The sequence below is a fragment of the Salmo trutta genome, unplaced genomic scaffold (genome assembly GCF_901001165.1).
Source record: "Salmo trutta unplaced genomic scaffold, fSalTru1.1, whole genome shotgun sequence".
Taxonomy (NCBI): domain Eukaryota; kingdom Metazoa; phylum Chordata; class Actinopteri; order Salmoniformes; family Salmonidae; genus Salmo; species Salmo trutta.
Genome location: NW_021823045.1, coordinates 19751 through 35845, shown reverse-complemented (window position 1 = coordinate 35845; position 16095 = coordinate 19751). Strand labels below are relative to the sequence as shown.

Here is a 16095-nt window from a genome sequence, read left to right as displayed (position 1 = left end):
CTACAGGGTAATACCCTCCACATCATCTACAGGGTAATACCCTCCACATCATCTACAGGGTAATAACCTCCATCTACAGGGTAATAACCTCCATCTATAGGGTAATACCCTCCACATCATCTACAGGGTAATAACCTCCGCATCATCTACAGGGTAATAACCTCCGCATCATCTACAGGGTAATAACCTCCGCATCATCTACAGGGTAATAACCTCCGCATCATCTACAGGTAATAACCTCCGCATCATCTACAGGGTAATAACCTCCGCATCATCTACAGGGTAATAACCTCCGCATCATCTACAGGGTAATACCCTCCGCATCATCTACAGGGTAATACCCTCCGCATCATCTACAGGGTAATACCCTCCATCTACAGGGTAATACCCTCCATCTACAGGGTAATACCCTCCATCTACAGGGTAATACCCTCCATCTACAGGGTAATACCCTCCATCTACAGGGTAATACCCTCCATCTACAGGGTAATACCCTCCATCTACAGGGTAATACCCTCCATCTACAGGGTAATACCCTCCATCTACAGGGTAATACCCTCCATCTACAGGGTGATACCCTCCATCTACAGGGTGATACCCTCCATCTACAGGGTGATACCCTCCATCTACAGGGTGATACCCTCCATCTACAGGGTGATACCCTCCATCTACAGGGTGATACCCTCCATCTACAGGGTGATACCCTCCATCTACAGGGTGATACCCTCCATCTACAGGGTGATACCCTCCATCTACAGGGTGATACCCTCCACATCATCTACAGGGTAATACCCTCCACATCATCTACAGGGTAATACCCTCCATCTACAGGGTGATACCCTCCACATCATCTACAGGGTAATACCCTCCATCTACAGGGTGATACCCTCCATCTACAGGGTAATACCCTCCGCATCATCTACAGGGTAATACCCTCCATCTACAGGGTGATACCCTCCATCTACAGGGTAATACCCTCCATCTACAGGGTAATACCCTCCATCTACAGGGTAATACCCTCCATCTACAGGGTAATACCCTCCATCTACAGGGTAATAACCTCCATCTACAGGGTAATAACCTCCATCTACAGGGTAATAACCTCCGCATCATCTACAGGGTAATACCCTCCATCTACAGGGTAATACCCTCCATCTACAGGGTAATACCCTCCGCATCATCTACAGGGTAATACCCTCCGCATCATCTACAGGGTAATACCCTCCATCTACAGGGTAATACCCTCCATCTACAGGGTAATACCCTCCATCTACAGGGTAATACCCTCCATCTACAGGGTAATACCCTCCATCTACAGGGTAATACCCTCCATCTACAGGGTAATACCCTCAGCATCATCTACAGGGTACTACCCTCCATCTACAGGGTACTACCCTCCATCTACAGGGTAATACCCTCCGCATCATCTACAGGGTAATACCCTCCGCATCATCTACAGGGTAATACCCTCCATCTACAGGGTAATACCCTCCATCTACAGGGTAATACCCTCCATCTACAGGGTAATACCCTCCATCTACAGGGTAATACCCTCCATCTACAGGGTACTGTGAAGAGATCCCCATAGTACATCACCCTTTAGATATTAAAAATGACAAGGCACCGAAAGAGTACAAAGAGAAGCTCCTCATGGACAATCCAGACCAGCCCTTTCTTTAACCAGGTCGGCTAGTTGAGAACAAGTCCTTTATTTAACCAGGTCGGCCAGTTGAGAACAAGTCCTTTCTTTAACCAGGTCGGCTAGTTGAGAACAAGTCCTTTATTTAACCAGGTCGGCCAGTTGAGAACAAGTCCTTTATTTAATCAGGTAGGCCAGTTGAGAACAAGTTCTCATTTACAACTGTGACCTGGCCAAGATAAAGCAAAGCAGTGCGACACAAACAACAACACAGAGTTACACAAACAAACGTACAGTCAATAACACAATAGAAAAATATATATACAGTGTGTGCAAATGAAGTAAGGTTAGGGAAGTAAGGCAATAAATAGGCCATAGTGGCGAAATAATTACAATTTAGAAAATGAACACTGGAGTGATAGATGTGCAGATGATGATGTGTAAGTAGTGATACTGGTGTGCAAAAGAGCAGAAAAGTAAATAAAAACAATATGGGGATGAGGTAGGTAGATTGGATGGGCTATTTACAGATGGACTATGTACAGCTGCAGCGATCGGTTAGCTGCTCAGATAGCTGATGTTTAAAGTTAGTGAGGGAAATATAAGTCTCCAGCTTCAGCGATTTTTGTAGTCTGTTCCAGTCATTGGCAGCAGAGAACTGGAAGGAAAGGCGGCCAAAGGAGGAATTGGCTTTGGGGATGACCAGTGAGATATACCTGCTGGAGAGCGTGCTACGGGTGTTGCTATGGTGACCAGTGAGCTGAGATAAGGCGGAGCTTTACCTAGCATAGACTTATAGATGACCTGGAGCCAGTGGGTTTGGCGACAAATATGTAGCGAGGACCAGACAACGAGAGCATACAGGTCACAGTGGTGGGTAGTATATGGGGCTTTGGTGACAAAACTGAGATATTCTATAAGAGGAACAGGATATGGAGCTAATATTCTATAACAGGAACAGGATATGGAGCTAATATTCTATAAGAGGAACACAATACTATGGAGCTAATATTCTATAAGAGGAACACAATACTATGGAGCTGATATTCTATAAGAGGAACAGGATATGGATCTAATATTCTATAAGAGGAACAGGATATGGATCTAATATTCTATAAGAGGAACACAATACTATGGAGCTAATATTCTATAAGAGGAACAGGATATCGATCTAATATTCTATAAGAGAAACACAATACTATGGAGCTGATATTCTATAAGAGGAACAGGATATGGAGCTAATATTCTATAAGAGGAACAGGATATGGAGCTAATATTCTATAAGAGGAACACAATACTATGGAGCTAATATTCTATAAGAGGAACAGGATATGGATCTAATATTCTATAAGAGGAACAGGATATGGATCTAATATTCTATAAGAGGAACACAATACTATGGAGCTGATATTCTATAAGAGGAACAGGATATGGATCTAATATTCTATAAGAGGAACAGGATATGGAGCTAATATTCTATAAGAGGAACAGGATATGGAGCTAATATTCTATAAGAGGAACACAATACTATGGATCTAATATTCTATAGGAGGAACAGGATATGGAGCTAATATTCTATAAGAGGAACAGGATATGGAGCTAATATTCTATAAGAGGAACACAATACTATGGAGCTAATATTCTATAAGAGGAACACAATACTATGGATCTAATATTCTATAGGAGGAACAGGATATGGAGCTAATATTCTATAAGAGGAACAGGATAAGGAGCTAATATTCTATAAGAGGAACACAATACTATGGAGCTAATATTCTATAAGAGGAACACAATACTATGGAGCTAATATTCTATAAGAGGAACAGGATATGGAGCTAATATTCTATAAGAGGAACAGGATATGGATCTAATATTCTATAAGAGAAACACAATACTATGGAGCTAATATTCTATAAGAGGAACACAATACTATGGAGCTAATATTCTATAAGAGGAACAGGATATGGAGCTAATATTCTATAAGAGGAACAGGATATGGAGCTAATATTCTATAAGAGGAACACAATACTATGGAGCTAATATTCTATAAGAGGAACAGGATATGGATCTAATATTCTATAAGAGGAACAGGATATGGAGCTAATATTCTATAAGAGGAACAGGATATGGAGCTAATATTCTATAAGAGGAACACAATACTATGGAGCTAATATTCTATAACAGGAACAGGATATGGATCTAATATTCTATAACAAGAAGAATAAATTGAGCTAATATTCTATAACAGGAAGAGGAAATGGATCTAATATTCTATAACAGGAAGAGGAAATGGATCTAATATTCTATAACAGGAAGAGGAACTCAAGCAGTAGAACATTGAGATATGAAGACGTTACTTTCGGTCAACGAAGATGTGTTTGTCAGGTATCGTCCTAAAACCAACACTAGACACTATGGAACACAAAGCTTTTACTATCTCATCCTGGAATATACAAGGTCAGAGGTCATCTGCCTTTAGCCTTAAAGAGCAGGAACCCAGACTTCATCAAAGACATTGGAAATACAGACACTTTCATCCTACAAGAAACATGGTACAGAGGAGACGGACCCACTGGTTGTCCTCTAGGTTACAGAGAGCTGGTAGTCCCATTCACCACACTACCAGGTGGTATAGAGGAGACGGACCCACTGGTTGTCCTCTAGGTTACAGAGAGCTGGTAGTCCCATCCACCACACTACCAGGTGGTATAAATGAGATGGACCCACTGGTTGTCCTCTAGGTTACAGAGAGCTGGTAGTCCCATCCACCACACTACCATAGTGAAGGTGTAAACTTGGCAGTAGAAAGCCTAAACAGTCTGACGTTTCAGCTCCCCTATCAAATCTAAACATTTCAAGCAGACAACCTTAGATAATGACAAATGGTTTGATGAAGAATGCAAAAACCTAAGAAAGAAATTGAGAAACCTGTCCAACCAAAAACATAGAGACACAGAAAACCTGAGTCTACGCCTTCACTACGGTGAATCACTAAAACAATACAGAAATACACTACGGAAAAAGAAGGAGCAGCACGTCAGATATCAGCTTAGTACAGCGCCTTCGGAAAGTATTCAGACCCCTTGACTTTTTCCACATTTTGTTACGTTACAGCCTTATTCTAAAATGGATGAAATTAAACAAATCCTCAGGAATCTACACACCATACCCCATGATGACATCACAATACCCCATGATGACATCACAATACCCCATGATGACATCACAATACCCCATGACGACATCACAATACCCCATGACGACATCACAATACCCCATGATGACATCACAATACCCCATAATGACGTCACAATACCCCATAATCAAATCAAATCAAATTTATATAGCCCTTCGTACATCAGCTGATATCTCAAAGTGCTGTACAGAAACCCAGCCTAAAACCCCAAAGAGCAAGCAATGCATGTGAAAGAAGCACGGTGGCTAGGAAAAACTCCCTAGGAAAAACTCCCTAGAAAGGCCAAAAACCTAGGAAGAAACCTAGAGAGGAACCAGGCTATGAGGGGTGGCCAGTCCTCTTCTGGCTGTGCCGGGTGGAGATTATAACAGAACATGGTCAAGATGTTAAAATGTTCATAGATGACCAGCATGGTCAAATAATAATAATCATAGTAATTGTCGAGGGTGCAACAAGCACGTCCGGTGAACAGGTCAGGGTTCCATAGCCGCAGGCAGAACAGTTGAAACTGTTACAGCCTCATTCTAACATGGATGAAATAAAACAAATCCTCAGCAATCTACACACAATACCCCATAATGACATCACAATACCCCATAATGACATCACAATACCCCATAATGACATCACAATACCCCATAATCTACTCATTCCAGTGTTGCCTTATTTTTTAATTGTTTTACTATATTAGTGAAGACGTAGTAACCAAAAAAGTGTTAAACAAATTAAAATATATTTTATATTCTTCAAAGTGGCCCCCCCTTTCTCTCAACCACCTTCATGAAGAATGCTTTTCCAACAATCTTGAAGGAGTTCCCACATATGCTGAGCACTTGGTGGCTGCTTTTCCTTCACTCTGCGGTCCAACTCATCCCAAACCATCTGAATTGGGTTGAGGTCAGGTGATTGTGGAGTCCAGGTCATCTGATCAGTACTCCATCACTCTGCGGTCCAACTCATCCCAAACCATCTGAATTGGGTTGAGGTCAGGTGATTGTGGAGTCCAGGTTATCTGATCAGTACTCCATCACTCTGCGGTCCAACTCATCCCAAACCATCTGAATTGGGTTGAGGTCAGGTGATTGTGGAGTCCAGGTCATCTGATCAATACTCCATCACTCTGCGGTCCAACTCATCCCAAACCATCTGAATTGGGTTGAGGTCAGGTGATTGTGGAGTCCAGGTCATCTGATCAGTACTCCGTCACTCTGCGGTCCAAACCATCTGAATTGGGTTGAGGTCCGGTGATTGTGGCGGCCAGGTCATCTGATCAGTACTCCACCACTCTCCTGTGATGGAGTGGATGGACAAGGCCACCAGACTATTACATTGACCCCCCTCCATTGGTTTTGTACACTGCTGTTACGTTTATTTATTTAATATTTTTAATCGCAGGCCCCCGTCCCGGCAGGAGGCCTTTTGGGAGGCCGTCATTGTAAATAATTATTTGTTCTTAACTGACTTGCCCAGTTAATTAAAGGATAAATAAAAAAAATACATACTCGCTGTTTATTATCTATGCAGTCACTTCACCCCTACCTACATGTCCACATTACCTCAACTAACCTGTACCCTTCACCCCTACCTACATGTACACATTACCTCAACTAACCTGTACCCTTTACCCCTACCTACATGTATACATTACCTCAACTAACCTGTACCCTTCACCCCTACCTACATGTACACATTACCTCAACTAACCTGTACCCTTTACCCCTACCTACATGTATACATTACCTCAACTAACCTGTACCCTTCACCCCTACCTACATGTACACATTACCTCGACTAACCTGTAGCCTTCACCCCTACCTACATGTACACATTTTCTCAGTGTGTGTGTACTAACCGGTGTACCAGTGTGTGTGTACTAACCGGTGTACCAGCGTGTGTACTAACCGGTGTACCAGCGCAGCGTGTTACTAACCGGTGTACCAGTGTGTGTGTACTACCGTGTACCAGTGTGTGTGTACTAACCGGTGTACCAGTGTGTGTGTACTAACCGGTGTACCAGTGTGTGTGTACTAACCGGTGTACCAGTGTGTGTGTACTAACCGGTGTACCAGTGTGTGGTGTACTAACCGGTGTACCAGTGTGTGTGTACTAACCGGTGTACCAGTGTGTGTGTACTAACCGGTGTACCAGTGTGTGTGTACTAACCGGTGTACCAGTGTGTGTGTACTAACCGGTGTACCAGTGTGTGTGTACTAACCGGTGTACCAGTGTGTGTGTACTAACCGGTGTACCAGTGTGTGTGTACTAACGGTGTACCAGTGTGTGTGTACTAACCGGTGTACCAGTGTGTGTGTACTAACCGGTGTACCAGTGTGTGTGTACTAACCGGTGTACCAGTGTGTGTGTACTAACCGGTGTACCAGTGTGTGTGTACTAACCGGTGTACCAGTGTGTGTGTACTAACCGGTGTACCAGTGTGTGTGTACTAACCGTGTACCTGTGTGTGTGTACTAACCGGTGTACCAGTGTGTGTGTACTAACCGGTGTATCTGTGTGTGTGTACTAACCGGTGTACCAGTGTGTGTGTACTAACCGGTGTACCAGTGTGTGTGTACTAACCGGTGTACCAGTGTGTGTGTACTAACCGGTGTACCAGTGTGTGTGTACTAACCGGTGTACCAGTGGGTGTGTACTAACCGGTGTACCAGTGTGTGTGTACTAACCGGTGTACCAGTTGTGTGTGTACTAACCGGTGTACCAGTGTGTGTGTACTAACCGGTTGTACCAGTGTGTGTGTACTAACCGGTGTACCAGTGTGTGTACTACCGGTGTACCAGTGTGTGTGTACTAACCGGTGTACCAGTGTGTGTGTACTAACCGGTGTACCAGTGTGTGTGTACTAACCGGTGTACCAGTGTGTGTGTACTAACCGGTGTACCAGTGTGTGTGTACTAACCGGTGTACCAGTGTGTGTGTACTAACCGGTGTACCAGTGTGTGTGTACTAACCGGTGTACCAGTGTGTGTGTACTAACCGGTGTACCAGTGTGTGTGTACTAACCGGTGTACCAGTGTGTGTATTAACCGGTGTACCAGTGTGTGTATTAACCGGTGTACCAGTGTGTGTATTAACCGGTGTACCAGTGTGTGTATTAACCGGTGTACCAGTGTGTGTATTAACCGGTGTACCAGTGTGTGTACTAACCGGTGTACCAGTGTGTGTATTAACCGGTGTACCAGTGTGTGTATTAACCGGTGTACCAGTGTGTGTACTAACCGGTGTACCAGTGTGTGTGTATTGACCGGTGTACCAGTGTGTGTACTAACCGGTGTACCAGTGTGTGTACTGACCAGTGTACCAGTGTGTGTACTAACCGGTGTACCAGTGTGTGTACTAACCGGTGTACCAGTGTGTGTGTGTGTATTGACCGGTGTACCAGTGTGTGTATTAACCGGTGTACCAGTGTGTGTACTAACCGGTGTACCAGTGTGTGTACTAACCGGTGTACCAGTGTGTGTACTAACCGGTGTACCAGTGTGTGTGTACTAACCGGTGTACCAGTGTGTGTGTATTGACCCGGTATTGACCAGTGTGTACTAACCGGTGTACCAGTGTGTGTGTATTGACCGGTGTACCAGTGTGTGTGTACTAACCGGTGTACCAGTGTGTGTACTAACCGGTGTACCAGTGTGTGTACTAACCGGTGTACCAGTGTGTGTACTAACCGGTGTACCAGTGTGTGTGTATTGACCCGGTATTGACCAGTGTGTACTAACCGGTGTATCTCTGCAGTGTATCTGGGGATGTTCAGCAACAGGCTGCTTCTCTCCAGCAGCACCAACACCAGCTGGGCCAGCAGCCTCTCATCTGATACCTACACACACACAGTTACCACGGTAACACACACACACACACACACACACACACACACACAGTACTTATATACACAAAATGCATGTTTTATCTCTGACTTATTCTGGTTGCAGCCTGTGTGTGTGTGTGTGTGTGTGTGTGTGTGTGTGTGTGTGTGTGTGTGTGTGTGTGTGTGTGTGTGTGTGTGTGTTACCGTGGTAACTGTGTTGAAGTAGACGTGCAGCAGCACTGGAACACTTTGAGCTGATTGGATGACTCTGGACCAATCAGCTGCCTCCATCAGCAGGTCATGGAGTACGCTCAGTCTGTCCATGGTATCACCTGGGGAGAAATACAGTAATGTTACTGTAGTGGTATTACAGTAGTGGTATCATAGTATTACAGTAGTGGTATTACAGTAGGTATATATTACAGTAGGTGTTTCACAGTAGTACAGTAGTGGTATTATAGTATTACAGTAGTGGTATTATAGTATTACAGTAGTGGTATTATAGTATTACAGTAGTGGTATTATAGTATTACAGTAGTAGTGGTATTACAGTAGTAGTGGTATTACAGTATTACAGTAGTAGTGATGGTATTACAGTAGTATTAGTAGTATTACCAGACCCTGCCTCCCCTCAACAGGAACAGGAAGAGGCCTCTATGGGCGGGGCTTCAACACAGTTACCATGGTAACACAAACACTAGTAATATTACAGTAGTGGTATTGTAGTATTACAGTAGTAGTGGTATAACAGTAGTATCAGTAGTAGTGGTATTACAGTAGTAGTGGTATTACAGTATTACAGTAGTATCAGTAGTATTACCAGACCCTGCCTCCCCTATCAACAGGAACAGGCCTCTATGGGCGGGGCTTCAACAGTTACCATGGTAACACAAACACTAGTAATATTACAGTAGTGGTATTATAGTATTACAGTAGTAGTGGTATAACAGTATTGGTATTATAGTAGTACAGTAGTAGTGATGGTATTACAGTATTATAGTAGTGGTATTACAGTATTGGTATTATAGTAGTACAGTAGTAGTGATGGTATTACAGTATTATAGTAGTGGTATTACAGTATTGGTATTATAGTAGTACAGTAGTAATGATGGTATTACAGTAGTATCAGTAGTATCAGTAGTATTACCAGACCCTGCCTCCCCTCTCAACAGGAACAGGAAGAGGCCTCTATGGGCAGGGCTTCAACACAGTTACCATGGTAACACAAACACTAGTAATATTACAGTAGTGGTATTACAGTATTACAGGAGTAGTGGTATTATAGTATTGGTATTATAGTAGTACAGTAGTAGTGGTATTACAGTAGTATCAGTAGTATTACCAGACCCTGCCTCCCCTCTCAACAGGAACAGGAAGAGGCCTCTATGGTGCAGTATTACAGTAGTATCAGTAGTAGTGGTATTACAGTATTGGTATTATAGTAGTACAGTAGTAGTGGTATTACAGTATTATAGTAGTGGTATTACAGTATTGGTATTATAGTAGTACAGTAGTAGTGGCATTACAGTAGTATCAGTAGTATCAGTAGTATTACCAGACCCTGCCTCCCCTCTCAACAGGAACAGGAAGAGGCCTCTATGGGCGGGGCTTCGGAAAGCTTCCAGCGATGACAGACCACGGCCCCCTGGCTCAGACACAGGGAAGCAAGCAGACCTGACGGGCACAGATCACTGTGTTACATGTGTATTCTGCACTGCTCTGATGTTTCCCTGAAATGCTTCTAGGAACATTGTGAATGTTATTGATTGATTTGTTATTACGCCATCTTACAGAGATAACTTAGAATACACTACGTATTTACTGTGTGTACAGTTGAAGTCGGAAGTTTACATCCACTTTAGGTTGGAGTCATTAAAACTCGTTTTTCAACCACTCCACTAATGTCTTGTTAACAAACTATAGTTTTGGCAAGTCGGTTAGGACATCTACTTTGTGCATGACACAAATCATTTTTCCAACAATTGTTTACAGACAGATTATTTCACTTATAATTCACTGTATCACAATTCCAGTGGGTCAGGAGTTTATATACACCAAGTTGACTGTGCCTTTAAACAGCTTGGAAAATTCCAGAAAATGTTGTCATGGCTTTAGAAGCTTCTGATAGGCTAATTGACATCATTAGAGTTAATTGGAGGTGTACCTGTGGATGTATTTCAAGGCCTACCTTCAAGTTAAACAATTTAAAGGCAATACTACCAAATACTAATTGAGTGTATGTAAACTTCTGACCCAGTGGGAATGTTATGAAAGAAATAAAAGCTGAAATAAATAATTCTCTCTACTATTATTCTGACATTTCACATTCTTAAAATAAAGTGGTGATCCTAACTGACCTAAGACAGGGACTCTTTACTAGGATTAAATGTCAGGAATTGTGAAAAAAGTGAGTTGAAATGTATTTGGCGAAGGTGTATGTAAACTTCAGAGTTCAGCTGTGTCTGTACGTGTGTGTCTGTACGTGTGTGTGTGTGTGTACCTGAGCTGTAGGGTGAGCGCAGCAGTGAGACAGGGCAAGTCCAGTAGAGAGTGTAGCAGCTCCACTGCAGTCCCAGCCGTGATCAGAGAGGGCAGCACATCCACATAGTCAGATACCAGGCCTGGACTGTCCCACGCTAGGAACTACAGCACATCCACATAGTCAGATACCAGGCCTGGACTGTCCCCACGCTAGGAACTACAACACATCCACATAGTCAGATACCAGGCCTGGACTGTCCCCACGCTAGGAACTACAACACATCCACATAGTCAGATACCAGGCCTGGACTGTCCCACGCTAGGAACTACAACACATAGTCAGATACCAGGCCTGGACTGTCCCACACTAGGAACTACAACACATCCACATAGTCAGATACCAGGCCTGGACTGTCCCCACGCTAGGAACTACAACACATCCACATAGTCAGATACCAGGCCTGGACTGTCCCCACGCTAGGAACTACAACACATCCACATAGTCAGATACCAGGCCTGGACTGTCCCACGCTAGGAACTACAACACATAGTCAGATACCAGGCCTGGACTGTCCCACACTAGGAACTACAACACATCCACATAGTCAGATACCAGGCCTGGACTGTCCCCACGCTAGGAACTACAACACATTTTTATTTTTTTTATTTATTTCACCTTTATTTAACCAGGTAGGCAAGTTGAGAACAAGTTCTCATTTACAATTGCGACCTGGCCAAGATAAAGCAAAGCAGTTCGACAACATACAAAAACACAGAGTTACACATGGAGTAAAACAACATACAATCAATGATGCAGTAGAAAAAAATAAGACTATATACAATGTGAGCAAATGATGTGAGATAATGGAGGTAAAGGCAAAAAAATGCCACGCTAGTCAGATACCAGGCCTGGACTGTCCCACGCTAGGAACTACAACACATCCACATAGTCAGATACCAGGCCTGGACTGTCCCACGCTAGGAACTACAACACATCCACATAGTCAGATACCAGGCCTGGACTGTCCCACGCTAGGAACTACAACACATAGTCAGATACCAGGCCTGGACTGTCCCACGCTAGGAACTACAACACATAGTCAGATACCAGGCCTGGACTGACCCCACGCTAGGAACTACAACACATAGTCAGATACCAGGCCTGGACTGTCCCCACGCTAGGAACTACAGCACATCCACATAGTCAGATACCAGGCCTGGACTGTCCCACGCTAGGAACTACAACACATCCACATAGTCAGATACCAGGCCTGGACTGTCCCACGCTAGGAACTACAACACATAGTCAGATACCAGGCCTGGACTGTCCCCACGCTAGGAACTACAACACATCCACATAGTCAGATACCAGGCCTGGACTGTCCCACTCTAGGAACTACAACACATCCACATAGTCAGATACCAGGCCTGGACTGTCCCCACGCTAGGAACTACAACACATAGTCAGATACCAGGCCTGGACTGTCCCACGCTAGGAACTACAACACATCCACATAGTCAGATACCAGGCCTGGACTGTCCCACGCTAGGAACTACAACACATCCACATAGTCAGATACCAGGCCTGGACTGTTCCACGCTAGGAACTACAACACATAGTCAGATACCAGGCCTGGACTGTCCCACGCTAGGAACTACAACACATAGTCAGATACCAGGCCTGGACTGTCCCACGCTAGGAACTACAACACATCCACATAGTCAGATACCAGCCCTGGACTGTCCCACGCTAGGAACTACAACACATCCACATAGTCAGATACCAGGCCTGGACTGTCCCCACGCTAGGAACTACAACACATAGTCAGATACCAGGCCTGGACTGTCCCCACGCTAGGAACTACAACACATAGTCAGATACCAGGGCTGGACTGTCCCCACGCTAGGAACTACAGCACATCCACATAGTCAGATACCAGCCCTGGACTGTCCCACACTAGGAACTACAACACATCCACATAGTCAGATACCAGGCCTGGACTGTCCCACGCTAGGAACTACAACACATAGTCAGATACCAGGCCTGGACTGTCCCACGCTAGGAACTACAACACATCCACATAGTCAGATACCAGGCCTGGACTGTCCCACGCTAGGAACTACAACACATCCACATAGTCAGATACCAGGCCTGGACTGTCCCACGCTAGGAACTACAACACATCCACATAGTCAGATACCAGGCCTGGACTGTCCCACGCTAGGAACTACAACACATCCACATAGTCAGATACCAGGCCTGGACTGTCCCACGCTAGGAACTACAACACATAGTCAGATACCAGGCCTGGACTGTCCCACGCTAGGAACTACAACACATAGTCAGATACCAGGCCTGGACTGTCCCACGCTAGGAACTACAACACATCCACATAGTCAGATACCAGGCCTGGACTGTCCCACGCTAGGAACTACAGCACATAGTCAGATACCAGGCCTGGACTGTCCCCACGCTAGGAACTACAACACATCCACATAGTCAGATACCAGGCCTGGACTGTCCCACGCTAGGAACTACAACACATCCACATAGTCAGATACCAGGCCTGGACTGTCCCACGCTAGGAACTACAACACATAGTCAGATACCAGGGAAGTAGTGGGTCCACAGTGTTATAAAGGGGGCGGGGCGTTACCTTGAGCAGGTTAGGGAAGTAGTGGGAGTACAGCGGTACGGAGGAGTGTAGCTGCAGCTGATTGGCTCTGATGAACGACAGCGTCTCGTGGGCCAGATAGGGGTCGTTGAAACACTCGGCCGGGAGAACTCCGAACACACACCTCCACACACACTCACTGTCCACCGCTGCAGCCTCGCCTACACACACACACACACAGAGAGACAGAGACACACACACACACCACACACACACCACACACACACACACAGTAAGTACACACTAACTCTATCCTTCACACGTTGACACACACACACAGTAAGTACACACTAACTGTATCCTCCACACACCCCCCCCCCCCCCCACCGTGGTTCAGGTAGAACTGAGCGATGGGCAGGAGGACTCGGCTGCAGGACAGGTCAGAGTTCAGACGGCCGAACAGCGACTTCACACACGGGAACGCACGATACACACAACCAGCGTCCTCTACACACACACCGTCCAGGATACACACGGCCTCCACCAGGCACTGAGACACACACACACACACACAGAGAGGATTGTAGGGGACAGGGTTACTACAGCAGTATGACTGTATGGTGTGTGATTGACAGGGTTACTACAGCAGTATGACTGTATGGTGTGTGATTGTAGGGGACAGGGTTACTACAGCAGTATGACTGTATGGTGTGTGATTGTAGGGGACAGGGTTACTACAGCAGTATGACTGTATGGCGTGTGATTGTAGGGGACAGGGTTACTACAGCAGTATGACTGTATGGCGTGTGATTGTAGGGGACAGGGTTACTACAGCAGTATGACTGTATGGCGTGTGATTGTAGGGGACAGGGTTACTACAGCAGTATGACTGTATGGTGTGTGATTGTAGGGGACAGGGTTACTACAGCAGTATGACTGTATGGTGTGTGATTGTAGGGGACAGGGTTACTACAGCAGTATGACTGTATGGTGTGTGATTGTAGGGGACAGGGTTACTACAGCAGTATGACTGTATGGTGTGTGATTGACAGGGTTTCTACAGCAGTAGGACTGTATGGTGTGTGATTGACAGGGTTACTACAGCAGTATGACTGTATGGTGTGTGATTGACAGGGTTACTACAGCAGTATGACTGTATGGTGTGTGATTGTAGGGGACAGGGTTTCTACAGCAGTATGACTCACTGCTTTCTGGAGCTCTGTGTCTGTTCTCTTCAGCGCCTCTGAAACAGAAGAAAACAGTCTTTACAACACAGGGACACATTGGGATTTCCAAACATACTGCGGTCACTCTGGTCTATGAGGCAGTAGTGTAGGGGTTAGGGTGTAGGGTACATACTGCGGTCACTCTGTTCTATGAGGCAGTAGTGTAGGGGTTAGGGCACATACTGCGGTCACTCTGTTCTACAAGGCAGTAGTGTAGGGGTTAGGGTGTAGGGTACATACTGCGGTCACTCTGTTCTATGAGGCAGTAGTGTAGGGATTAGGGTGTAGGGTACATACTGCGGTCACTCTGTTCTATGAGGCAGTAGTGTAGGGGTTAGGGTGTAGGGTACATACTGCGGTCACTCTGTTCTACGAGGCAGTAGTGTAGGGGTTAGGGTGTAGGGTACATACTGCGGTCACTCTGTTCTATGAGGCGTTGGCAGTACTCGAAACTCTTCTCTCTCAGACGTTCTTTAGGAGGAAGGAGTCTGCTGGAGGAGGAGGTGGCTGAAACCATGGAAACCACAGAGCCGTCCACCTCCGACCTGTCATCTGGGGCCACAGAGAGGTCAAGGGTTAAAGGTCAGGGACGGACTGGACTGACCAGTTAAAGCAACACACTGTAAAATGAGCATAACACCAATGAAACAAATCCATGACATGATTACATGCAAATAGTTGATTTGAAGAGACAGGTAGGCTGAAGGTCTGAGCCATCTAATAGACAGTCAGCCAGCCAGTAGTCAGCCAATCAGTCAGCAAGCCAGTCAGCTAGACTGCCAGTCAGCCAGCCAGTCAGTCAGCTAGCCAGCCAGTCAGTCAGCTACCCAGTCAATCAGCTAGACAGTCAGTCAGCCAGTCAGCTAGCCAGTCAGTCAGCCAGTCAGCAAGCCAGTCAGTCAGCTAGTCAGCTAGCCAGCCAGTCAGCTAGCCAGCCAGTCAGCTAGCCAGCCAGCCAGTCAGTCAGCTAGTCAGCCAGTCAGTCAGCTAGCCAGTCAGCTAGTCAGCCAGTCAGCTAGTCAGCCAGTCAGTCAGCTAGTCAGCCAGTCAGCCAGTCAGTCAGCTAGTCAGCCAGTCAGTCAGTCAGCCAGTCAGTCAGCCAGCCAGTCAGTCAGCTA

General features: G+C 45.4%; 1 protein-coding gene across 4 annotated transcripts in view; it reads right to left on the bottom strand.

Annotated features, from left to right (window-relative positions):
- Positions 1-16095, bottom strand: part of LOC115188462 (AP-5 complex subunit zeta-1-like) — a 41727-nt gene that overhangs the window by 10380 nt on the left and 15252 nt on the right. For 3 of the 4 annotated variants that reach the window (XM_029747334.1, XM_029747336.1, XM_029747337.1), the window contains 8 exons: positions 15389-15529; positions 14957-14994; positions 14139-14301; positions 13794-13972; positions 11156-11298; positions 10211-10329; positions 8860-8987; positions 8570-8667 (listed from right to left, as the gene is read on the bottom strand). In XM_029747334.1, the coding sequence (XP_029603194.1) occupies positions 8570-8667; positions 8860-8987; positions 10211-10329; positions 11156-11298; positions 13794-13972; positions 14139-14301; positions 14957-14994; positions 15389-15529 (1009 nt within the window). Of the gene's footprint in view, positions 1-8569; positions 8668-8859; positions 8988-9802; positions 9842-10210; positions 10330-11155; positions 11299-13793; positions 13973-14138; positions 14302-14956; positions 14995-15388; positions 15530-16095 lie in introns of all 4 variants that reach the window. The other variant, XM_029747335.1, reaches the window with a different exon arrangement.